Below are 27,049 nucleotides of genomic sequence, written 5' to 3'. Positions count from 1 at the left end.
CGACGGCGTTCTCCTGGTGCCGGGCTACCGGCTGCTCAGATGCGACCGGTCGGGAGGCCGTCGAGGTGGTGGCGTCGCCATCCTGATCTCCGAGAGTCTCCGGGTGACGCGACTGCACGACTCCAGCGACGGCGACACCGGCGTGGAGGCTCTGTGGCTGTCGGTCGGTGGTGCCGGCCGAGCTCAGGTGGTGGTCGGCGCCATCTATCGGCCACCGGGGACACTAACAGCCCGATTGCGCGATGCTCTGCGCGGACAGTTTGAGATGGCGCTCGCAGTGGGGAAGCCTGTGTATGTTCTCGGTGATTTTAATGTTAACCTTTTATCCGGTGATTCAGCTGACTCTGTTCATTTTAATTCGCTCTTGCGTGATCTTAATATGTCTCAACTTATTACTGAGCCGACACACCCGCACCCAGTGCCTTCGCTTTTAGATTTAGCCATTACAAATGTATCATCTCCCGACATTCATGCTTCTGTTCTTCCCCATCTCATCGCGGATCACCTTCCTATTGTTATCAGGCCCTCGGCCCCTCGGCAGCGTCGTCCCCCGGTTACTATTAGCTCGCGCGCGTGGCATCGTGTTGATTGGGAGGCATTCTCCACGGATATCGTACATTCCGACTGGGGACCTTTTTACACTGCCGCCGATGTAAATGATAAGTTAGCCATTTTTATTCATATCTGGAACTCTGTTGCTGATGTTCATTGCCCTGTCGTGCGCAGAACGGTGCGACGTCCCGCCTGTCCCTGGCTGCGTGACGAGTCTGTCAGGGAGGTCATGGCGGAGCGGGACGAGGCGCGGCGGGTGTGGGCCGCCTCGGGTTCAGTGACTGACCGTGACGTTTATAGGCGGCTCCGCAACAGAGCAAAGCTTCTTTTATCGCGTGCGCGCAGATCTTACCTGACTGATTCGCTTCAATGCGACGCGAGGCGTTTCTGGAGCCGTCTGAAGCGGTACGGTGCTGACTTGTCTGCGAGAGGCTCCAGAGGCGCACAACCACCCGATGACGACACACTGAGCGCTGACCAGCTCAATCGGCACTTCGCTGGTGTCGGCGCTCGTGTGGCAGCTGAGGCCGTGCGGGCCGTGCAGGGGAGTGAGACCCCCGCAGCTGGCCCGCGACCTCCCCGGGTGTGTTCGAGCGCCTTCACTCTGACTTGTATTACTCTGCCTGACCTGATCTTGACCGTGAGCCGGCTGAGTTCGTCGAGAGCTGTTGGGGTTGACGGCATCCCTATCACTGCTGTCAGGAGCTGTCTCCCTGCAGTCGGTCCGCTCATCCTTCACCTCATCAATTCCTCCATATCCACCAGCACCTTCCCCGACGCATGGAAAGTTGCCATTGTTACCCCCATCCTTAAGTCCGGTGACCCCAACCAGCCAGGCAACTACCGTCCTATTTCCATCCTCCCAGCGCTTTCCAAAATCCTTGAAAAGGTTGTGTGTTCCCAGCTCACTTCCTACCTCGTCACTAACCACATCCTTTCCCCATCCCAATATGCCTATCGCCCATCCCACTCCACCGAAGATGCCATACTCGACATTGTCGAATGGGCGGCTCGCAGGATCGATGACGGTGACGTCGCGGCGGTAACGTCAATCGACCTGAGCAGGGCGTTCGACAGTGTCGATCACTCGGTGCTTCTGAACAAGCTCGAGTGGTATGGCATCTCATCCCGCTGGTTCAGCAGCTACCTCTCCGGCCGTTCCCAACTTGTCCGCTCCTCGACGGCACTCCCACTCTCCCACGGCGTCCCCCAGGGGTCCATCGTGGGTCCCATCCTCTTCCTCACCTTCGTCAACGACCTAACCTGTTTCCTCCCCCATGGCCGCCTCATATCCTACGCGGACGACACCCAAATCCTGGACTCAGCACCCTCCAATCCCACTGACATCCAAGTGCTGAAGTCCCGGGCCGAGGAGAACATCCAGCACCTCCAGCACTGGTTCAGCTTGAATAGTTTGAAAATGAATGGGGAGAAGACCTGTTTCACCCTTTTCGGCACGCAAAATTCAGTTGATAGAGTTGAAGACTTCGCCATTAACGTAAATGATGTAACTATACGGCCAACAAAACATATCAAAGTGCTGGGCGTTCTCCTCGACCAAACCCTGAGCTGGGAGCCACACATATCCTCCATCATCCGCCGGTGCAACGCAATCCTCATATCATTATTCAAAATTCGTCATCACCTATCCCCAGACATCCTTAAAATCCTTGTCCAAACCCATGTCTTCCCCCACCTCCAGTACTGCTCGTCAGTCTGGGGTGGTGCCTCCAAATCCCGCCTGGACCGACTGCAGAAGGTCATACATTTTGCCGCACGACTGGTCTCTGGTCTCCGTAAATTTGACCGCATCACCCCCGCTCTCGGCGCGCTCGGCTGGCCCAACATTGGGGAAGTGATCGCGCGCAGGGACGCAGTGAATGTGCATCGCGCCCTGTATGCCGCTGGTGCCCCTGACTCGCTACGGGCAATGTTTCGCCCACGAGCCGTCGTCTCAGAGAGGGCCACGCGTGCCACCGCTGCGGGCTCGGCGGTGATCGACTTGCCCCGAGTCCGCCTGGCGGTGGCTCGGCGGCAGTTCCCGTACAGAGCCGCGGCGGCTTGGAACGGGCTGCCGCGAGAGGTGACAGGGACCGCCTCCAGGGCACAGCTGATGCGGTTCTTCCGATAGAGATATGTCGCCACCTGAGTGTTTTTTAGTACTATTGTACATTTTGTGTGTCTTTTACTATGATGATTTTTATGACTTAGGTACTCTCATATTGCTTGTATTGACTTGGCCGTAATAGCCACCTGTGGATCAGCCCTAATAAACGATTTACGATTTACGATTTACGATAAAAAACGGCTAAGAGCTTCGGTCTAGACAATTATTTTATCGTTGGCATACAGTAAAATACATACCAAACTCGGCCGGTGATAAATTTTCAAGACCTCAGTCCTTACTGATTTTTGAACTCGGCCTTCGGCCTCGTTCAAAAATTCAGTAAGGACCTCGGTCTTGAAAATTTATTTACACCGGCCTCGTTCAGTATTATATATTACTCACGTCACGCCGGGCGGTGTCTCTTCGCGTCGCCATGAGTGGTACCCGCGGGGCACAGACTCTGGGTGGAGTGGCGCTGGCCTGCACTGTGACCCAGACCTCAGACCAGGGGGAGCGGGGGGGGGGGGGAGGGTGATGGGCCGATGTTCGCACGTCTCTCAATGGCTGCCATTTGGCTGATGAGCCATAAACTTGTGCTGTGACTCCTGTGACCTATTTTGACACGCTTCAGTGCCTCGCGATTATGCCATCACCGTCGCATTTTCTTAGTATCGTTAACCTGCCTAGAAGGTACTGAGCCTAGTCCCGCCCCGTCTTTATCATTATAAATACCCACATTGAGCGCCGTAGCGGTGCTTGGGCGCGATAATTCCATATTCACTTTCGGCCGTGGTTGCTACTGACGTCTATGAAGTATCCCATGCTCGCAGTGCACAGTGCCCTGTTTTCTGGGTTAGCTGATGTGATGAAACGTTACTTGTCATCGTGCATGAACGGGATAAAGATATTCAAGGCTGTGAAGCACAAAGCATGAAATAGATTAAGTTTCTCAGCACCCCATGTTCTTTATGTCTTCTCACTTCCTGCCTAAAATTAAGGGTCAGCCTGGTCCCAGCGGCCACCATTCCCAGAATCATCCGTCCCTTCGGTCCCCGCCGTGACTCCCATGTTCGGGCTTCCACTGCACACTACATGCATGCAATACGTAACGTGTTCGTATATCGACCAGCAGCGCCGCTCTGTCGACCATGCCTCTCTGCAGGGACGGCTCCCACATGACGTCAAACACGACCGCTCCCATGGGGCGGTTGTGTCCGACGTGGCAGGAGAACATGTTACATCACAATCTGACGGTGGAGAAAACACTGTGAGCCTAGCTCCAGTAAACACCATTAGACTTCCAAAGCATGGACCTGGGCGGAGCCTGGCGTGTGCGTTTACAGTGACACTGGAACAAATTCGAAGTGATAGTCCCTATGGTAAGAAATTTGGGAAGCAAAATAACCGTGTCATTTGAATGTTAATTTGCATATGCTCCATTGGCGCGACAGATATTAGACAAGATCTCCCAGGGGCATTGAAAAGTGATATCGGTGGCAATTTAAGTAAATCTCTTGTTACGTCTGTCGTGGCTTGTGTTATGCAAGATTCTCACAGTTAGCCCAGAAGCGCGACCTTGCCCTCCCTCTGCTACCACATCCCACCGGGCAATGAATCTGGGTACGCCATGAAGCTGAGAGATGCAACACCCTCGAATGGCCAATATACTGTGTCTTGGTGTCACAGTGAGCTGGAAATATTACGCACTTTGCTCGGTTATCTGCCGCTGCAGGACATAGCGGCAAGACTGAGCACTCATACCGCTGGCGTCCTTGTCTGCACCATCTCTGCAGAATAGTGTCCGTCCTTCGACCTCATGGGACCACCTCTGACAGGGTTCGGACCTGTGTAGTCTCAGCACCTTGCTCAGCAGGTCGTCCGGTGTCCACCAGGGTCGACCCCCGACCTCCGCGGCGCCGCCGACCTTGACCACCGGCCGGCAGTCACTGCCGTCTGGACGTGCATCCCGGCGGGGCCACGCCCTGACGACTGGCCGGCCGCCGCCGCACCGTTAGCCGCGTCTCGTCCCCCATTGTAGTCCTGGCCGCAGGCGAGTGCCTCCCTCCGCAATGGCGCGCCTGGCCTTCGTGCCCTCCCGGCGTCCGCTCCAGTATCTGGGTCAAACCGGTCCTGACGAGACCTTGGCTCCGGCGCAGGAAGACGGCTGGCTAATTTGCACCGTCCTCCGTGGAGATGGTGTACGCAGCTCACGTGCTGTTGCCATGCCGAGATAAATACCGGATGGGACCGAAACAAATAGAAGGCGCTCCTCTTTTCTACCATGCTTCCTTTCACTGGACAAAGCACCGTCATTTTGCGATCCTTGAATGTTACCGGGACTTTTTCAGACTCTTTGTTTACCTTATTGAAAAACAACGAATGGAACGTGCTATTGGTGAAAAGGCTCACATTGGTCAGCAGTATGGGGCAAGTCTTCAGTGTTAAAGGGCACAATAATAGTCATACAGTTATATTGTATTATATCTTCTTTTTTCCAAGGACACCGCTTAACCCTCGCACCGACGGGGGGGGGGCGGATATCCGCCCCCCCCCCCCTGAGGTTTTTCGCGAATAGCGGAAAAACCTACGCGCCGCGAAATTTGGTATGACTATAACCTCATCAATTTTACACATGGTGTGCAAGTTTGAACCTCCTACCTTTTAAGTTTAAGGTCAGGTCACCAGGTCACTTTGCATGACCCAACCTCAAGTCACTTTTTTGCAACTTTGTCACCGTGCCAGAGCTACACTAGATGTCGGAGGCCTTTGAAAGTCGCAGGATATTATTAGGTCATTAGTAGCTACAATTTGTATATCTCGGAATTTTGATATCGGTGACCTAAGGTCAGGTCAATTTCGCGACCTCCCCATTATAAGTCAATGGGGGAAAAATCAACTCCCTGATTTTACCACTAAAACGGGTCGGAATGGCCCCATATACCATACATGACTTCATATACGATCAACCTTCACTACCTTGAGGTCTGTTTTGCTGTTGGGCAGCTGTGAGGTCATGTGACGTCATCAAAGGTCACCAAAGGTTTTTGGCCAATAACTCCGTACAGGAACAAGATACAGACGCGTGGATGATCTCATTGTGTTCAGCTCGTCAAGACGCATCGAATGATATACATGATGACCTCAAGGTCACGTGACCTGAGGTCAACCTTTGACCTTGACCTTTCGAGGTCAACATATATATCATTCGATGCGGATTGACGAGAGGATCACGATGATGCCCTTAGTTTGTTCCTATCTTGACTAATTCGAAAGTTATTCGAGAAAAACTATCTCCATATCTAGCGCCGCCATTTTGACTTTTTCGACCCCTGTGACGTCATTTTTGACCTGACCTGAAAATGACCTTAGTAAAAATTGTAGATCTTGGCCGTGCGTATCCGATGCCGTTTACCGCTTGTCGCTATCTTGCTTCGTTCTCGAGATCTCAGGGGGGGGGGCGGTCATCCGCCCCCCCCCCCGTCGGTGCGAAGTTGGCGCAGACCCCCGTCGGTGCGCGGGTTAACCCTCGCCCGTATAAGGGGGGGGGGGTCGAACGGACCCCCTCGGTTTTCGCAAATACCTCGCGTAAAAAGCGGCCGATCGGAACGAAAGTTTCAGTGCCTCCGCGACATCAATTGTACACCTACCCTGGAAATTTCATGATCCTGATCCGAATGACCTTTGGCATGTGACATATTCTTGAGACCATGTATGGCTGGAAGCGCGATTCAGCGTTTGTCGGCTCCCATTAGCCGCGCGTTTGCAGTGTTTTCGTGGTTTCAAGCGTTTAAACATGTGATATGATGTTATTTCCATGCATCAGGGTTGGTTTCAAGGTCACCTGAAGGTCAGGTCAGGTCATTGGCCTTTGACTACGGTTCACTTTTTCGAGTTTTACATGTTTTATGCTAATTTTTGGAGCTGAATCCTAATTTAGCAACTATTTTAACATTTACGAAGTAGTTTTGGTGCCTTCACAACATGTTACGAAACTGTAGGAGGGGGTTGACACGTACCCGGCAAGACCACTATTGGTTGACCTGACCTGGCCTGACCCGTCCGGGCCTAAATGCATGAAGACATCATCTGTGATCAAAACTAGCATGTTATTCGTGAACAGCACCCCGAAAAACCTCATAGCAGCTAGGTACACTTTACGACGTTCTAACAAGTCCCGATTTTCCCGACTTTTGGGTCATTGACATGACCTGGAAGGTCAATCAATGACCTATGACAGCGAAATTAGATATCATCGGCTTGCTCTTGTCACGGGCAACACGCTCGTTTTTTCCGCGAAGCTCTAGCTCGATCAGGGGCGAAACGGCAAGAGGGTCCAACGGACCCCCCCCCCCCCTTATACGTTCGCGATGTTTAAATTCCAATATCTTAAACTACAAATATCATATTGTCAAGAATACCGTGCGAGTGTCGTTTGAAGTCATCTGTGATGATTTAGAATTTGCTGTTTTGTTTGGTGTCATCAGTTATAGGGGCATTCCATGTCAACCGGGACAGCCAAAATCGGCCACCTCTGCGATTTTGTTGAAACTTGGTATGCCTACTTATTGGCTATTGGGTGAAACCTCTGAGGGTGAAAGGATTTTGTGTGTGTGTGTGTGTGTGTGTGTGTGTGTGTGAGAGAGAGAGAGAGAGAGAGAGAGAGAGAGAGAGAGAGAGAGAGAGAGAGAGAGAGAGAGAGAGAGAGAGAGAGAGAGAGAGCGTGTGAATGCAATAACTTTGGATGAAGAGTGAAGATTGTTCCGCAAAAAGCACGGCTTCCGGAGGCCGCATACTGAAATACAGCAAGCCTATTTGCTTGTCTAGGCCTTTGTAGGACCTGGTCAATGCCTTGGGCATATTTGCCTGATTGACCCTCGCCGGCACTGGTGATTATCTATCTTTCCGTACATGGTATGGGAAGTTAAATTAAAGGGCCAAGATCAGTCTCTTGCTTGACCCTTCAATGAACAACTAATTCATCAAACAGTAGTCAACTGTTCTGCTACAGCTGTTCAATGCTCGGCTCCAACCAGCTTGAAACACTAACACAAACAGTTACACTAATTGGCACTTATCATTATTACCTATTGCTCTCACCAACCCCTTTTGCTCTGCACTTCTGTTATTAATGTCTCAGTATGTAATATGTATAGGTGGAACGGTTTGTTGCGTAATTTACAATATTGTGTGTATAACTTCAATCACGCAGAACATTTCTGTCGGTATCGATACCTTATCACCATTGTATCAACTGTATCATGTTTAGCATGTGTTGCTGAAGAGCCCCAAATGACACGGCGAAGCTTGTATTCAGTAAGTACCGTTATACATAGTTTCGTTTGAATAAATACATATAAAAATATCCGATAGGAAATCACAGCTCATGACACCAATCACAAGTTATCAGGAATTGTTTAGTTGTAGGCGGGCTTGTAAGCCGGCTGGTAGGCGGGCTTGCCGTAGCTGGGCTGGGGCTCGACGTAGGTGGGGTCCACCTCGGGGGTCGGGTACTCGGTGGGCACCGGGGTGGGCAGGATGTCGCTGGACGGCTGGTAGCCGTTCTCGTCGGCGACAAAGGCGACCTTGACCTCCTCGCCGTAGCCGTTGGTGTAGCTCCAGGAGCCCTCCTGGCGGTAGAGGTCCTCCGCCTCGCCGTAGGCGTTCTTGCCGTAGCCGGGCACCGGCACGCCAGTCTCGGATCTAAGAGTGGAAATAGTGTTGGCAAAGTTAGATATTTCATCATCCAAGTGACTTAACATATACAGAGACGTGTATCGAAGTGTCATTGGTCTGCACGGTTGATTGTTACGCTGAGGTTATCGTCTTTTTGTTTTCATTTTATTTTTATTTCTTTTAAGGAAAGGCCTCATGGAAGATTGGGCGTTTCACTGTTCACATCTAGTGTTTTCTGGGCTGTACTTTTTACAATGTTTTCTGCATTGCAACTTTGGCCGTATTAGAATTATGTTATCTGACACTCAGCATTGTATCTTTTATTACTGACCTGTAGATGCCGTTCTCGGTGGAGAACTTGGAGCTGTAGGTGCCATCTCCGGGGTGGACGTCCTCCTGCCCCAGGATTGCGATCGGCTTGTAGCTCGAGTGGCCGTAGGACGGGGCAGGAGCGTACTTGGGCTGGGGCTTGTAGGTCGGGGCCGGGGCGTAGGTCGGGGCAGCGTAGGTGGGACGGGGCCTGTAGGAAGGCTGGGGCCGGTCGGCAACGGCCACCAGGGCCAGAGCAGCGATGATGAACTGAAAGAGGAAAGATACCCAAGTTATTTCAATCCATGGCATGCTTAACATTATGGAAGGGTGACACTGTGTGCATCTTGCCGCAGCTATGAAGTCTCGTATTTATTCTGATATATTTGTGGGAAGTTTGGCCAATCTATTGCTTTGCTTTGCGACGAAAACATCAGAAAAGTAGGGGGGCAACAAACTGCCGCTCCCCCTCCAGTGCAGCCAGTGGCAGGAGGAGGCGCGGAGGCTCAACAACCGTCAGGCTTACGATGTAAAATGTGTTTAGGAGTTTCTGCTAGCGTTTTCTGCCTTGGGCCTACTAGTACTCACCAGCTTCATGTTGACTGGAGTGTGATCGGTGTTGAACTGATGCTCTCCCACAGTCGGTGCGGCCCTAAGTAGGTGGCAGTGTGGGGCGGGACGGGCCCAGAGGCTGACCAGTGACCAGTGACCACGCCCCCTTCTGAGATCTGACCGTGACAGATCACGTTTCCGCAGCGTGTGAAGAAGCTTGAGCCGTCGTATGCTACAATTTCTCCGGAATTTCAGGGGTGTTTTGATTTTGGTAGACTGACACCAGTGATCAGTATCGTGACTCGCAGTTCGAAGCTAGTCAGTGAGCTAAGGAATGTCATAGCTATGTATTTCTCATAAACTTTTAGAAGTCCACTTCAAGATCCTCTAGTTTATCAGGCATTGTTTTTACGTTTTTGTTTTGTCTCAATTGTGAGAGTGATGCTACTTTGCTTGATTGCTCTTCAACAGTTGTCGATTAGCATATCCAACATGACTCTTAAAGTTATCAGCACTGCCAAAGATATCCCGCGCCCCACTGGGGTCTGCGTATAACACGCCCTACTGGGGGGGGGGGGGGGGTTGGGGGGCTATTCATAGCCCCCCCCCCCCTCCTAACTCCGAAACTACTGGGCCGATCGTCAAAATTCAAACGGCGTCTGATAGCCCCCGGAAAAACTGTCGAGCGAAACCTAATTTCATTGACCTCGAAGTCACCGATAACGTCACAGGTCAGGTCAAAGTAAAAATTATTAGCATTTTGGCTTCTTCACGTTTTGGGCTCTGGCCGCCGTCTTACAAGTCAGATCAGGCTCATTTTTGGTTCACACACTCGTGAACAGATGCTCTAGATACTCTGAGGGTACCAAATTTGTACTTTGATTTTCAGGTCAAGGTCAGGTCATCACAGGTCACGAAAATATTATATCATCCGTCGGTCACGTGACGCATGTTTTATGGTCTATTTAGGTCAGAGATTTCGAATTTGATGTCGTCTGTGTCATTCGAGGTCATTTTGAGTCAAATTTAGCTCAGGTCAGGTCACTTTCAGGTCAAAAAAGGTCAAATTTTGAAGTTAAAATTTTTCAACAAAAAAGGTGTCTATTGGATGCAGTTTGAGCTCAGGAACACGATGGTGCTATTTATATTGGCGTATGATGTCAAATTCATGCTGGAAAAATTGATTTGAAAAATTAATAATTGTTAATTTTTTGCAATAATGCGTATAACTTGGCCATTTTTGAAGATATTTAGCTAAAACTTGTTAGAGTTAGTCATAATAATGCGTTCTATCACATATATTCCGTTTCTTTTTTTTTGAAAAAAATGTAAAAATATAAATTTTGAGTTTTATTATATAAAATTTTCGAAATTTTCAAAATTTCGAAAATCCGAGATAGCAGTTTGATAGCGCAGTCTATTCTGAGTCCTCTCATGCAAAGAAATTGGATCTAGCTTAAAAACTGAGCTCTTGGGAGCGATTGCCGTGGTTCAATGTTTTGCGTCGAAATCGGCCGAACATGACGTCACTCTGACGTCATTTCCGGCCGACCTATGGTAGGTACGAAGTTCAAATTTTGACACAAGGTGACAAATTGATGCAGCCGGAGGTACTGAAAGTTTGGCGTCGATACGTCAAGCGGTTTGGAAGTTATTGCAGAAAACCGGGAGGGGGGGCTATAAATACCCCCCCCCCAGTGGGGCGCGGGATATGATTCATCGTCTCTGTATAAGATCAAGCAAACATAATCAGTAAAAGTTGTAGGCATGACTATCTGGAAAGATTGTTGCAAGTCGTATAAAAGACATACAGGCAGTCTAAGTTTGCATATCACACATCACTTTATACCATTCGTCCCAAATCTGCCCATTTGAATTCAGAGCCGGCACCTTTGGACACATTCTGACGTTAGATATAGGGTAGCTGCTTGTCTTTTGTAATCGAGCTGATAAATAGTTAGGTGTGCTGGTGCTGTCATTAAAAAAGCACACGCGGATACTTTTATCATTCTCTATGATGCCAAATGAAAGTGAACATTGCAGTGGTAGTGACAAGCGCGTAGTCCATCTGCAATAGTTATTACCATGCCTACATTGCACATGGTATGAAATTATTTGTTAGATGGGGCATTCCACGATAGATCGTACCAGGCCCGTCACCCTCATCTCTCAGATTTTAATGAAAATCGGTCCTAGGGGTAATCATAGGCCCCAAAGACGCCTGGCAAAATATCAGACTTCTCAGATCAAAACTTTTTGAGTTATATTGCATTACATTTTTTTAACTTCGGTATGTAACGGTAAGTTTGATGGCCTATAACTCAAGAACGGGTTAAGCAACCAACAAAAAGTAAACAACAATAAGCTTGCGATGAATCAAGAATTAATATTACTATTTAACAATTCCAAAGAAAAAATTTCATTGTTGAGCAAAAACCTTAATCTTTTTTCATTTGCCTCTAATGACTTTTGGGACCAAAATTTTTCACATTTTTATTTTTTCAAAATAATCTTCATGTCATTGCAAATCAACATGCAAAAAATAAGAAAGGTGTTCTTTCTATAAGTTCCTCATTTTCCCGCAAACAAAATGGGTTTCGGAGGGGTTGATACGACCCCAGCACGCCGTTTCGCTTCTAATAGAGCTAGAGCCTCGCGGAAAAAACGAGCGTGTGTGCCGTTACAAGTCGCAGCGATTGGTACCCGCTTTTAAGGTCTCAGGTTAACCGGTAGCGTCTGAGGTCAGGTCACGTGACTGAAGTTACGGGTTCGGTTTTTAGTAAATAACTTCGCAAAAAATGGCCGCAGAGCCGCGATTTTGGCATCATTGTGTTCGCCTAGCTCAGGTGCATCGAATGGTATACTTTTTGCTATGGTGAGGTCAACTTAAGTAGTTGACCTCGGGTCAAGGTCAGGTCAGAGCCCTCAGGTCACGAAGCTGGGCAAAGGGTATCATATGGCATATCATTCGATTCGGAAGGTCTTCCCGAGTCCATTGGTGGCTTTCCCGACTCTCTAGCTCGATTTGATCGGGAGTTATTGACGAAAAACTCGTACGACCCTAGTGACGTCATAAATGACGTCACGCAAGGTTAACAATGCAAAAGTAAAGCATTGGACTTTGCAAGGAGTGCATGAAATCACGATACCATGTACGTGGGATAGTTTTAGATCATTCTCGGCGCCAAAATAACAGTTTTTATATTTCCCCATTGATTTATAACAGTGATGTCACGTGACCGACCTGACCTCATGTAACCTTGAAAAATTCCCAGATATACAAGCTGTGAGACCTCTGGAGGACACCATGTATGCGTCCTGTAACTTTCATCTCGGTCAGCTATGGTCATTGGCGTCCAAAACAATGTCAGAACCAAACAGCCTTTTTCACCCTCGCGCTTATAGGAAAGAGGGTTGAATGAACCCTCTTTTCACTTTTTTTCAGATGACTCAGACTTGAATTGAAATTTCAGTAACCCGTGATGTTACTAGGCAGCTTTACCACGCCATTTGTAAGCTCCCCTCCCGAAATCACTATTCGAAACCGTTATCGTGACGTAAAATAAATACATTTAAAGAAAGAACACCTTTCTATTTTTTTGCATACTTCTTAACAATGAGCCAAATATTTTTTTAAAGAAATAAAAATTCAAAAAAATTTGGTCCCAAAGTTCAAAAAATACAAATGAAAGAAAACTCGATATGTCATATATCAAAAATAGCGTATTTTTCGAATTTTTAAAAATACATATTAATCTCTGTTGCATTGCAAGTTCAATGTTATATAACATTTGGCATTTGAATAATCCGTCTTAGAGTTACAGCCCGCCAAACTTAGCGCTGCAAAGCAAGATCCAAAAAATGTTATACACCATAACTCAAAAAATACTTATCTGATAAGCCTGAAATTGTTACAGGTGGATTCAGAGCCCCTGATCAATTCTCGTCAAATTCCGAGAGATGAGGGTGTCAAATCGGAAAAAAGTGGTACGCTCTATCGTGGAATGCCCCAGATATTGATGAGGCACGTGACGTGTTCAGAACATGCGTACGTACGTGCGTGCTCATCATCCCACGCACGTTTCTGGACAGGGTATACTGAGGGACCTTTGGTATATTCAATGGGACCTTTGGTAGTTAAACATGTATGGCTTGAATAGTCACAGCCCATTCTCATTGCACTTTTGGGTAAATAAGTGTAATTATTGAATGGGCACCGTCTATAAGAATAAAAGTACGACACAGTTTGATCGGCGTCAGTTTTGAAAGTACCGAGCATCGGTGCTGTGGGTCCATGAACCCCTACTGGGGAAGAGCCGCTAAATTTGGGAGCCACCGAACCAATTGATATCCTCATCCATATCCCAGGTCAATTGGTTCGGTGACTTAAATGAAGCAGCCCCTCCTTTGTCGGGCTTGATGGATCCACTGCAACGTTGCGCAGTACTTTCAAGACTGACCGTACCCATAATACTTCCTTCGTTCTTAGCTCATACAGCAAGGTTCGGTAACACAATAACTGACGGATTTTTTCTTTGTGTTTCAGGTATGTGACCAACCCTGGTGGCTGCTGCAGGCATTTCTGACATCGTGTAAGTCAGTATTGAACTGCTAGCCCGCTGTATTACAGACAGAATCTTTTAACCCGCGAGTTGCTGGGGGGGGGGCGTTAAACGCCCCCACTTTTTTCGCCGGGCCATAGTATACAAACGGCGCGCCAAATTTTGGGTAAGTACCTGTAGGGCATTGATTGAAATGTATTGTGACAAAGTTTCAAAAAAATCGGTCGGAAATTTTTTGAGATATCGAGGTTTTAGTGACGTCATGATTTCTGAGTTTTCGACCAAAAACGGCATATGTTCAAAAAATCATATAAAATCACAGAATAGACATACAGACATGCCGTAAACGCCATTAGACTGCCAATACTATGAACAATCAAATGTCTATCTTCGATTATTGATTAAATCTTTAACTGAATCTTGGCAATTTCTCGTGACTACTTCACGACCATGATACCAAAAAAATACATGCATTTCTTAAATTGAACTTTTTGAGCCAAACACGTATACATATGACAAAATGAATGTCACCATCGTGTGCTACGCCCCAAATTACCCATAAAACATGTGTCACAGGCTGCGAATATCAATTTTGATTTTTGGAGATATGTGCCTACCCGGTTGACCTGACCTTGACCCTGACCTATGCTTGACTGACCCCTAAATGGAGCTGCCACTCTTGTAGGCCTTATATGATGGACTGTGCACCGTTTTGACAGACTTTATGACGAGAGCCGCCCATTGCGAAGTCCTGAAGTCCATGCTACTGAAAGTCCGATTTCAGGTGTTTGACCTGACCTTGACCCGACCTGTGACCTCAAAATTCAACTTAAAAGTACTCATCTGAAGCGTCTCGTCGCGTTCTTTCGTTTGCCGCCTCGTACGTTTCGCTGCGCCTATTGGTTCTCGAGTTATCGGCTGGGGGCGTTTAACGCCCCCCCCCCCACAGCAAACGGTGGGTGGCGAAATACCCCAGCAACTGCCGGGTTAAGCAGTGCCCATGTTGCTTTGCTATTCGGTACACATGGCCATGGGCACCGGTAAGGCAGGATTTTGTTGGACGTCTGGGTGTTGCTCTATCCGGTAACCAAAGTCACACCGACCTCCTCATGAAAGGCTAGGTCAGATTCCCTAGGAATATCATAAAAATAGCACAATTAAATATTACCACATGGTTTTTTAGGCATTGTTTCAGACATAATTTTGACATCATGCGCCCCGCTGAGGTATGCAGCCGAACGCGTCCAGGGCCAGGGCCTCGTTTCATAAAAGGAATTACTTACGGCGTTCTGTCAATTATGCCAGATTTGGCGTATTTGATGCCAATTCGGTTTCATAAAGCCGGAGACCGGAGTAATTCACGCCATCGAAATTACGGAGCTTCATTTACGGCAAATGCTCGATTCCGGACCAATTGATGCCATTTGGTTTTCATAAAACGACGTAATTAACGCCAAATATTTTGTCAAGTGCTTGATATCAGTGGTGTAAACTACGCACAAAAATGTTGCGTGAATTTGAATTAATGTGAAGATTCGAAGCTAATTTTTAATATATTTTATAATTGTGAGCCCGGTGAGGAAGAAAGAACAGCCAAAATGAGAAAAAGAAACTGCAAATCTTCTGTACCAGTCGCTTTTTGTGGCAGCTATCGGAATTTTGTTTATTCGCCGCGCCGCGCCACTTTCGTAGTAAGGCACTTCTGCTTAGCTGGCTTTCTGCTGTTTTCAATATATTGATTTAATAAAGGATGGTCATTAGTATCATTTTTGTTTTTTCATAAATAATTTTAAAGATTAAAATTCAGCATAATTGTTTTATAATTTCTCGTAAAAAATAAGTGTTGACACGAATTTGTAATTTGTAGGACGCTTGATAAATTACGGCAACTACGCAAATGAGCTTAGTTACGGAGGCGTAAACAATTTCAGTTGTGGCTTTGTGAAACCGCTTCATTTGCGCTCCGTAGTTTGAAAGGGTGTGAATTACGGAAAGGTGTAAGTTACGGCAGAGTTTTATGAAACGAGGCCCAGCTGGGGGTACCGACCCAGCCTCCTTGTCTAACTTCCGAACGGATGATCGTAGAAAGATGGAGGAAAGTTCACTGAAAAGCTCTCAACAAGACGGATCTTTATATTCCAAGTCTTTTTGCCTTAGGTTACCGTTCAGACCAAGGTTAGGTCAAGAGTAAAAACTACAAGTTTTTACATAATTGGTTTTTGAGCCCAACTGTCGAAGAATGGATTCAGATTGCTCATCAAGAACGCTTTATTTGGTCTACAAGAGAAGAAGCATTGTATCGAATGCTTCGAAAGGCCAAGGTCAAGGCAATTGCATCAGGTCGGGTCCGATGTGTACCTATTACTTAACGATATCATCTTTATTTTATTCTATACCACACCACTTCGCCTCTGAACGAAGAGATATACATTAGGTAATGGCGGAGGTAGGTAGGTAGTCACTAATAGGTATTGCATCTGTAATAGTCTTACATATTGTCTCATGTGCATATTGTGTACGTCTCGTTTCATTCGGACACCTGCATGCCATTTTGTACAATGATGTTTACATGTGATAGAATGTATTATTTTTGCTACATTTCATGGGAGGGACGTATAGTACGGTTTTCACGCAAAGCTTTAAAAATATTAACTGACTGTGACATTTATGACTCGGCAACTGAAAGATGTTTGATGTTCAATTTGTGCCATGCAATTGCTTGTCTGATGATGCCCTGTGGGCGAAAATTCACCTAAATACATCATTTTCGACATTTAAACTTTCTATATTCGAAGAAAAGGTCATTCATTTTGAGTTTTTATGGAACACGTCATATTGATGATACTGCACGTTTTGCATAACTGGCGTGTGTCTTTTGGAATGTATTGGAAGTGCGAGTATATGGAAAGACCAGAGCGAGGGCAGATTCTGCCCTCCCCCTCCCCGCTTTGCGCGGCTGAAAGTGGACTATCACTTACTTCATAAAAGGCGATCTTCCTAAGAGCAAGCCCACTTGTTACGATAACATCAACGCCTCCCGATATTTGTGCCATATAAGATTTAACTTGCAGTATTTTATTAGTACTGTTAGGTTCCGAAAGATTGTGATGAGCTCCGCAGGAGACAAATTCCTTAGATGTTTCCCTGTATGAGTCATTTGACCTTATCCTCAATACTTTAAGTAAACTGTAATGGCAAAAATACAATACAAAAGCGATATATTTCGAGCACTGCTCTTTCTCAATCGGTTCGGAAGCTAGTATAAGTGCAGAACACGTCTCACTTCAAAGTAGCATTTCGTCACATTTGCCGCTTTCCAGCCCGAAATATCATCTATCGCGTGACAACTACATAAATTGCCCTCTCATACCAAAGCACACGATATATTACCCTTCATACCCTACCCGTAGTACAGTTGAACACCGGTATGAATACCCATATCATAAGTCACTATCAAATTCACGTTCAAGTTTCACGTTCACGTATTCACGCTCAAGTTGTCTGTCACCCTACATAATCACCTCCAACTATGCAAGAATTTGCCACGACACTGTGTTGTATTTGATTTTGGGCCTATGTTCACGAATTCTAATGGATTCTGTAATTTTCCTGTCTGCTTCATCTCTACAAACATTCATGATACGAGCCGTTAATCTGGTGTCATCTGGACAGCTTGACGGATGTTTTTGCACTACATGGTCCCCGAGGGTCGTGCCGGCCTCCTTGTTGATCCCACTTCTGAGATGCTCGTTGTAGCGCAGCCTAACTGGTCTACTCGTCTCCCCAACATAGGCCCAAAATCAACTACAACACAGTGTCGTGGCAAATTCTTGCATAGTTGGAGGTGATTATGTAGGGTGACAGACAACTTGAGCATGAATACGTGAACGTGAAACTTGAACGTGAATTTGATAGTGACTTATGATATGGGTATTCATACCGGTGTTCAACTGTACTACGGGTAGGGTATGAAGGGTAATATCAGACATGTGCTTGGATCCGAGAGCTGGATCTATGATCTCAGTGGATCTCTCGACAAAATAGAGGGGTTGGATCTATGATCCGAGTGGATCTCTCGACAAAATTCAGGGGTTGGATCTATGATCTGAATGGATCTCTCGACAAAATTTAGGGGTCAGATCTATGATCTCTGTGGATCCAGCGGGCTAAAATTTGTGGAGGACCTGTGATCTGTATGGATCTCACGACAACATGTAGCCAATGAAACCCTTATCCTACATAATTGTACACCTTACAGTGCAATACAATTGAGAATTATCACTTGTGGACATGGTTATTGGTTAAGACCACTTGTGATCATTAGGTATCATCATTAAATTTGAATTTAAATAAACAACATTTGTACTACATTTAAAATAAACCAAGGACATGCATATTGCTACTTTTTGTGACCAATTGTAACTTTTTCATGACAGCACTGATGACAATCTTATCAACAAGCTACAGCCACTTTAATTCAAAGAACAAACAGTACAGACAGATGCAGTGGCAGCAGGGCACTGCAGATTTTCATTTTGGTCCCATTCTTTCTGCAACGCCAGAAGGGCAAATGCTAAAATGCCAAACTCTATGGGGGGCACTGTACCCTGGTGCCACACCCCCCCCCCCCTGTTCTGCCGCCTATGGACAGATGTTAGGAAATCAAACCTGGAAGCCAAATAGGTCAGTTTTGTTAAAAATAATCCAGCAATCCACTTCTGCCAGGTATGAAATCCCAATCCAGAATGTTCATATGAGCTATTAGGGGAAGTTGGGGCAATGCCGGAGTTGGGGCAAAGCCGAAATTCGAGATATTTCGAAAACCGTAAGACATGGATGCCACCTGTCAGTGATGCTCTGAAGCTTAAGTGACTACAATTATCGCATGTTTGTTACGAGTCGTCATTCGGAATACTTCGACTGTGAGGGCGCCAAGAGCGTTTTCAAGGTACGTTTCCCTTGTACTACATGCGCCTTTGAAGCTGCATTTTTTACTCATTATGCTACCGTTTGTCTGGCCAATTCGGTCAAGTAATCTTTAGCATGTCTTTGCATAAGTGTGCTGCCTATTTGAAATTTATACAGCACGTTGAAAAGTTATGGGCCTGCAAATGAAAGTATGGCTGGCTGGGGTAATGCCGAAAACGTGCGATTACGCACGTGTTAAAAGCACGCTACGTGGACTTTACTGCTGTAGAATAGCAACGCGTATTTTTAGTCACACAAATTACACTTTCAACCGACACAACGGCCTGTTACCTATAAGGAATGATTTACCTGGCATTTTCTTATTATATCACACAATTATAACTTCCAGTGTGCACCACGTCCTCAAGCTCTTGAAACGTGTGTCAGCTTTGATGAATTCTGGATAAAGTTTGAGATAAAATGGCAAAACATCAATGTCGGCATTCCCCGTAGATCATTTCTCCCATTTTCGGCTTTCCCCGCAGTCCGGGGCAACGCCGAAAAAGTCACTCCTATGATATTTTTAGTTTGTGCGCTTAACGGTATGCGAATTCATCAAATGCGCCTGGTATGTTTGAAAGGCAAAAGATTGGCCTCTCGAATGACGCCAACAAGAATAGCGTATGTTGTCTACCTTGCGTGCTACGGGCGTCAGAAAAAAAGTCTTCGGCGTTCCCCCAACTTCCCCTAGTATGCGCAACACAATTTCGATTTAGTAAGAATAGCAACCAACCTCTAATACTTTCCTAATAAAATTACAAGTTCAAAAATGGCATCAACTTCTTCAGATTTCCTACTTTTGGCCACTTTTGGCATCCTGCCAGCTGCCACGTGTGGTGCCATGCTGTGCTTTTGTTATGAGGGACGACGGTGAAAACAGGGCGCCTGGGGCGATTTGATCAAGGTTCGTGAAATTTACACGTGACGTTTGGGATATAGAAGGCCCTTGGAGCGGAAGAAGTTCCAAATGTCACGTGACTAATATGCCCTCCGGCGCCCTGTTTTCACCGGCGTCCGTTATTAGAGAACCTCCCAAAAAAAGACAAACGAAATTCACAGCTCACGTTTTGGTAATATGGTTTTATTACGTCATTATCGTTTGACCAATGAAAAATCTTAATTTGACCAAGACCGTAATGATTCCAAAAGATTCCCCGTAATAGGCCCTCTAAACTAATGACGTAAGATATTGTTATTCTTTTGAAAAGTGAATAAAATTAAGCTGCAAGGCACACACCGCTCAGGGCCATATAATATCGTTTCAGCTTACGTTTACGTCATTAAATTCAACGCTACAAAGATGATATTCACAAACAATCGTATCGTAAAATCATGTGAGGCAGAAAAAATGAACATTCTTTAAAAAAAGCTCCAGAATTTTGATTTTCCAGTTTGATTTTTTATTTATTTTCATTATACTCGAAGGTAGAACGCCTAGCTCATTTGTTATTTGAAATGACGTCACGAGTTCAATTTAGATACTGAATAATCATTTTACGGTAAATATCCAAGGCCATTACAATTGATATTTCGCTTCCCATCGCTTCCGCAGGCTGTTGAATATATATTTTTATACTTTTGTTTATATCTCAGTTTATTTTATCAAATATTTCTTTCAATAGATTGAAATACCTTTACCTAACCAAGCCACATGTGTCAGTATCATCTTTTATTGTTTATCAATCAATTGTGGTAGCTGGAAACTGGAAAGCCTCATGGTTGTCTAATGCAAGATCAATGAGATTGTCTTATCAATATCATTATGTAGATTCTAACATGAATTGTGATGTGGTAGGTACCTAGTTATGTATTGTTCATTAGTCATTACTTTGACTTACCTCTATGTTAATTGTTAATGCAAACTTTTCTGTTGGTATGTGAACTGTGAACAATCTTCATGTCACTCAATTCTCTCAAGTTGTGACCGTCATGAGCCTCCTTTATTTTGTATTCTGTATAATGTAACTGGATGCCTTTACTAATATGGTCTTTGTATAAGATTGTTTGTTTCTAACCATACTTTGGTATTCATAACTTCTTATGAAAGAAAGTTGTTAACATTTTGAGCACCTATGTATGAGCTATGATCCCAATGGATCTCACGACAAAATTGGGGAGCCAGATCTATGATCCGAGTGGATCTAGCGGCAAAATTGAAGGGTCAGATCTATGATCCCAGTAGATCTCTCGACAAAATTGAGGGGTTGGATCTATGATCTGAATGGATCTCGGATCGGGATCCATGGGATCGGATCTCAGATCCATTTTTCCGGATCCAAGCACATGTCTGGAAAGAGCAGTGCTCGAAATATATCGCTTTTGTATTGTATTTTTGCCATTACAGTTTACTTAAAGTATTAAGGATAAGGTCAAATGACTCATACAGTATTAACTATGATTTTCCTCATAACGCTGAACTTAATCATAGATGTTTCCCTGATTAAAATACATATTTAGGTTTACATTATTGATACGTGTAAGTTGCTTTGCCATTAGATGGGTTTACAATAAAATTGTTGATTTGCTTTCTTTGCGAGATAAAAGGATAATTTTTATGTCGTTTGAACGCGGCCCCCGGTCAACAGACATGGTAGCCCAAATCTAGTCGGATATGAAAATTCTTCTAAATCCATAGACTTTAATGCTAAATTGACTATATTTGAGAGGGTTTTATGCAACTGTCGGCCAAATGTCACGTGACATTTGACCTTGACTCGGCACCAAAATTTGATGACAAATACTGCGCGGTTGATACATTTGATGGCGTCAACAAACTGCTTGCTCCAAATCTTATACAATTTTAAGCTTGTATCAGATTTTCAATCTTTTCTCTTGTATTTTGCTGTGACCTGCCTAGTATTTTATTGCAGATTGCAGAGCTCTTACTCTGATTCAGTTTTGTGTTGCTGCAAGATGTAGGTACATTTAGGAGGTTTCCAAGAGAGGAGAAGATGAGGGTCGCTTGGGTGAGGGCTGTCAGGTAAGATCCAGATGTGTCCTTGGTAAGATCCAGATGTGTCCTTGTTAGCTGTATTGATAAATGCAATACATTATGTAGTAATGATAAATGTAATAAATGTTATGTAATGACAAGCACAAACCAGGAGCTTTTACAGCCCAATGATCACCATAGGCAAAGATTCCATTTCTCGTCCTGAAAAGTGCCTTCTTGAGGAATTTGCTGAGGAATGCAGCCATGTCATCGTCAGCTAATCAGCATTGGCATGCTGCTAACAGCCAATGGGTTTGAATTTTACAACATGATTAATCAATGCAAGCTTCCGCGTCAAACAATATTTTCTATAGAATATTGGGTAGTTGTAAAGCAGGCGTCACACTACTTTTTGCAATGAAGGAGAGGTGCTATACCCAGAGATGCTTTCTAATTGAACCAAGCCAAAACAAACCTAACTAAACCTGACCTAGCCATACCTACAACCTAAACTCTACAACCTAGGTACCTACAACTTAGAACCTACAACCTAACCTACAGCACCTCTCCTTGGTTGCAAAAAGAAGTGTGACGCCTGCTTTACTACTACCAAATATAGTTCTTCTTTTATTAAAATACAGAAAATATTGTTTATATAAAGGTTTTATTTTTGTGCTGATCATAATGAGCATAACAAATCAAATCCATTGCATAAAACTAATTACAGGAAAGAGAACATGAAATCCATTAAAAGCTTATCATGTTTACCACAAGTTACCTAATGAAGGTAATGCTTTGACCTGGTAATCCGTTGAGTGTAATGCCGCAGGCAGCTCTAAGGGATGTGTTGGGATGGGTAAGGAAAATATTTTTGGTTGAAGAGGTGTGTTATAGGCTACAGGCCAAATGCATACCTCTTTAACAAAAAAAAAGAAAAGATGTAGGTACTCTTACCTAGCATATATTCCAGTTACTATGTACAAAAAAGACGTGCTACGAATGTTGCTAGCGAACCACTGTAGGTTGGGTTAGTTAAGGTTTGACCATGTTCTGAAGCATTGTAAATAATCATAATTGTTCACTCTTAGCACCTCACATTGATATAAAGCCAATTAACTACATTTTGATTGCTAGGTGAGGATGTCAACCTTCTGATTCTGGATTCTGGAGCCAAAATAACATGATACAGTGTCAGTGATACCATCTTGTTTAGAAGCTGTGGCTGTGCTGTCTGAGTCAATATCTTACCTCTAAACACAAGGCATTTTGTATGTAAAAGTCCACGTGCAAGAACAGTATGCCAGTTGTTACATTTGTTGCATCTGTCATTTACAGACGTGCAGATGCAGTTCCCAGGAGCACTTCCCAGCTCTGTTCCTGTCATTTTGAGGAGGGCAGCTGCATCCCAACACTTCCAGTACAACGGGACATCGGGTACCAGATTGCTCATTTCCGGTAAGCACTAGCCACTTAACTTCATTGTTTGAGTCCAACTCATATGCCAGGTTGCTTACCATACCAGTATATGCATAGTAATGATGCAAGTCTTGAGCCTACGGGCCCGGGCGGTGTTTCACGGGACGCTGCTACCACGCTGCTATCAAATTGCGCGAGCTGACGTCACACTTGTGGTAGTGTTGGAGCAATGGGCCTGTTCATGTCTCCATGGAAACCCAATTTGACACGTGTAAAAGCATCGTGCTGCTATCACCGGTGAAACAGGGCCCCGGTGTCGGGCTTAAAATCGGACCCGCCGGACTTTTGCCGGGCCTAAGCTCGAGGAGGCCGGGCATATGCCGGGCTCGGCAAGGGCTTGCCTGTGTTAAAGGGACAATGCCACCTTCCAAAAAGTTAATAAATTGGCATAAAAGTGATGTGCCATAAATCAGAAAGAGCGAAATTTTTAGGTTTACATTTTGCACGAAGCCATCAAAGCGATGCAGCAGGCTAGTCATATGTATTACTTGTTGCACACTCATATCTTGGGCAAAATGTATTGATGACAAGTGGAAGAAGTGGAAAAACGGTTTTAGCCTTTATTTGTGTATTATGTGTATACCTGTCAGCGCAGTGTGGAAGTTGAAATTGTTGGTTTGGTAAATCTTCATAAAAAACATAATAGTTGTGGTTCAGTTCAAAGTTGATTCAAATTCACAAACTCAGTTTTTGTGATGTGGTTGCAGGTCGCCTGTGCTACACCAAGCTCAGAAAGGGAAAGCGGATCACACAGCCACCATCAGCGCGCTAGAACTCCAAGGAGGATCTGCGAGCGGCGCGCCAGGCGCCGTCGGAGCAGCCCCTGGTAGCGACAGCCGCCGCGCCGTCGGAGCAGTCCCTGGGAGCCACGGCCAGCCGCTGTCGGAGCAGCCTCTGGGAGCCGGCCGGCCGCCGTCGGAGAGGCCTCTGGGAACTTACCTGTAACTGACTGCGGCTGACGTGTGTGTCCGTGTGCGCGCGTGTGTGTGTGCGTTTCCACTGGCAGTGATAGTGACAGGTGAACGGTGTTCATGACCGATGGCCGGCGGTCTTTGTTGTTATTCTGATAATACGTATGATACATTGTTTTAATATGTTTTGTTCTGAAACGTTTCCAAAAACTGAATCACTTCATTATCATTCTACTTAATTAAAGCATGTTTACCAGATAAAAGGATTTGCAAATCAAAGGAAGTAAAATTGTGTGAAAATTTACTCAGTTGCGCAGCTAGCCAACACACATTTGCTACTGTCAGGCCGCTATGGAACATGTTCAAAGTAGCTCAACGTATTGAATGACTCACTGCTCCCCCCCCCCCCCCCCCGCCAACGTTGGCGCGCATTGGGCGCAGGCACAAGAGTGGTATCAACGACCGCCGTCTTGAGCTGCACCAGGGTCTGCTGACTCTTCGTCATGTATGGTGCATTGTTCAGATATCCCCGCTGCACGCTGTACGCTGTACGCCACTGTTTCGTTATAATATTTTCTGCTCGATTTGTTTGAAATATGGAAATATGTATAGACACTGGATGTGCAAAGCGTCCGTGTAGGACATCTACTTGTTTCAAACTGTCCCGGAGCATCCATGTTTCGGAAGTGCACGGCGTCGATGATGGCGAAAACGAGAGGTGCAATAATGTTGTAGCGGAACACCGGGACTGCACACAACTCACTGCAGTTGTCGACGTTTACACCGAATTATCTTGCTCAGCTCAGGTTGGCTTTGAAAACGGCAGGGTCATCGGGCGGGCTTAAAGGCGGTTAATACAGAGGACGGGATGGAGTGAAGGTTCCCGTTCAGGCGGTAAAGGGGGGGGCGTCAAAATACCGGACTGTGACCCCTCAACGTGCGGCCGCCTCCCCCCTCCCCCAACTTTCATGACAACCATGTTAAGGACGGGCGTACAACTGTAAGCACATGTTGCATTTCGGATGTTGTGCCTGTAACAAATGCAAAGTTTTGCATTTTTTGACAATCAAAGCTCATTTCCTCCCAGCGAAGTAGATATTGAAACAATTTTTGAAGAGTTGATCTACCATTTGCGTATTCCGGCGACCGCCATAAAAGCCTCAAAAGCGTGTGAAATTCAATGGGCCTGAGCTGGGCTGGGTTCGGCGCCCATGGGCCCCGCTTGGGATGGGCTGTGTTCTGTGGGTTGGCTGGCCCGTGACGAACACTGCACCCTCGAGCCCGGCATAAACTAAACATGGCCGGTTCATAGTATAAAAGTCCGGCTGAGCCTTCTTTCAGCTTAGCAGCAGCATTCTAGTATTTGCAGATACCGTGCATGTTTCATACAAGACACAATTATACCTATAGATTCGCCCATGACAACCCCGATTCGTTGTTTGCCCGCATCAATAGAACGGAACACCTATCAACTACTAGCTCCAGCATAAACGTATCAACATGGATGCTCGTATAGTCCTATTTACCTTCGTATCCATATTTGATCTAACTGCTCTTTCTGGCACAGTTCAACACAAAACCTTAGTTTGTTGTCTGGAATAGATCAGAACAATACCTATGGGTGTTGTTGGTAGGTAGTTAAAAAGTAATACCTAACGGTAACGGGTGACCTAATACACCGATCACTTCCACTCATCGGTTGCAGTGACTGAAAATGGCTTTAATGTAATTCAAAACTGCATTTATACTCCGGTTTTCAACACTTGTTCGTTGTATTTATAATTAGTGGTGGCTTCTCTTCCGTCATAAGCGCGAATCGAACCTAAAATGGGCCTGTACTTATTCAATTTTGCCGATAAAAATATATTTTTGGTACCGTTAGAAAGCTTACACACGACTGCATGTGGTGCTAGTTGTATCTTTGAAAAATTCGTCCTAGTTTAGTCAGGAGAGCTAATAAAAAAGTAGGTCCCATTGTATCCCTATGGGGGCCGAGAGCGAGTCGGCACCACAGTTACCGGGAGGTGCCCCCGCCACAACCGCACGTGCGGATCCCTCGAAAAACAGCGAGTCCGCCGGTCACGTGACCAGGCTCATTTGCCGACACTGTATTTATATACACTGTGGTTTTATGAAGATACATGACCAGATAGAGAAAAAAGCGAGATGCTATCTTGTAGATTAAATCGTCTGCTATCTGCGACTTTTGAAGTGTTTTTCAATCTGAGGTACAGAAATCGTGTTCCCAAGAGACTGAAAGTAGCCATGCTTTACATTAGACCCAATGGCAAAAATTTGGAATCTGACGAAATTGGCCATTTTTACGTCTGATTTATGAAAATTCTAGACAGGATATATAGAAACCCGAGATGCTATCAGAGGCCTGTTTCACTAACAAATAAAGTGTGTAATTACAAAGAAAAAACTTGAGTTTAAAAGAAATAATTACCAACATTTGAAATTTGGATTTCACGAAACCTTCGGGCATGAATTTTGAGTTTAAAATTTGCAAACTTTTTTACAAGAAAAAGTTTGCTAGAAAACACGGGAATCGCAAACTTTCTGTTTCACGAAGACCAGAAACTTGAAAGAAAACATCGTAATTACAAACCTGAAATTCCAGTGGTCCTGACGCTCGGAATTTTGATACTTGTTGTGCAATGATGCAAAGCAATCAATTATTTAAAACAAATATGATATGCTGAGTCATTATATGCTCTTTTTCACTAAGCACATTTCCTACGAACCAGCTACGAGCAATAAATAAATATCGTCATGTTTTGTCATTCGCGCGCCATAATTGCATTCAACAGTCTTCTGCTGTCAAATGTTTACGTGTTATTTTCTTTCAATAATAAGATATTGTGAACTATCATTTATACCACTCAGAAACAGCATCATTATTTTTAATTTATTCCTGCAATTTCTGACATGAAAACAAGACATAGTTTGATAAAAAGAAGCAATATCTGTAACATGTTAAAGTTCTTGATTAAAAACAATTTTA

General features: G+C 45.2%; 2 protein-coding genes and 1 long non-coding RNA gene across 3 annotated transcripts in view; 2 read left to right on the top strand and 1 right to left on the bottom strand.

The window, feature by feature from the left end:
* Window positions 1-27,049, top strand: part of LOC122381956 (diacylglycerol kinase 1-like) — a 78,863-nt gene that overhangs the window by 42,136 nt on the left and 9,678 nt on the right. The gene's annotated exons all lie outside the window — the stretch shown is intronic.
* Window positions 7,950-9,264, bottom strand: LOC122381961 (adhesive plaque matrix protein-like). Its single transcript, XM_043366758.1, has 3 exons — window positions 9,230-9,264; window positions 8,664-8,911; window positions 7,950-8,359 (listed from the first exon to the last, which is right to left on the bottom strand). The coding sequence occupies exons 1-3, from the start codon at window positions 9,236-9,238 to the stop codon at window positions 8,074-8,076; spliced, it is 543 nt and encodes a 180-aa protein (XP_043222693.1). The 5' UTR covers window positions 9,239-9,264; the 3' UTR covers window positions 7,950-8,073.
* Window positions 23,060-24,686, top strand: LOC122381962. Its single transcript, XR_006256615.1, has 2 exons — window positions 23,060-23,110; window positions 23,839-24,686. It is a non-coding gene; the product is annotated as an uncharacterized LOC122381962 (long non-coding RNA).

Source organism: Amphibalanus amphitrite, unplaced genomic scaffold, assembly GCF_019059575.1.
Source record: "Amphibalanus amphitrite isolate SeventyFive unplaced genomic scaffold, NRLGWU_Aamphi_draft 000131F_arrow, whole genome shotgun sequence".
NCBI classification, from domain to species: Eukaryota; Metazoa; Arthropoda; class Thecostraca; order Balanomorpha; family Balanidae; genus Amphibalanus; species Amphibalanus amphitrite.
This window is presented reverse-complemented; position numbering and strand designations above follow the sequence as displayed.

Coding starts and splice junctions, on each gene's coding strand:
- LOC122381961 (XM_043366758.1), bottom strand. Junction 8,360..8,663: donor ACCGAGAACGGCATCTACAG/GTCAGTAATAAA, acceptor TTCCACTCTTAG/ATCCGAGACTGGCGTGCCGG.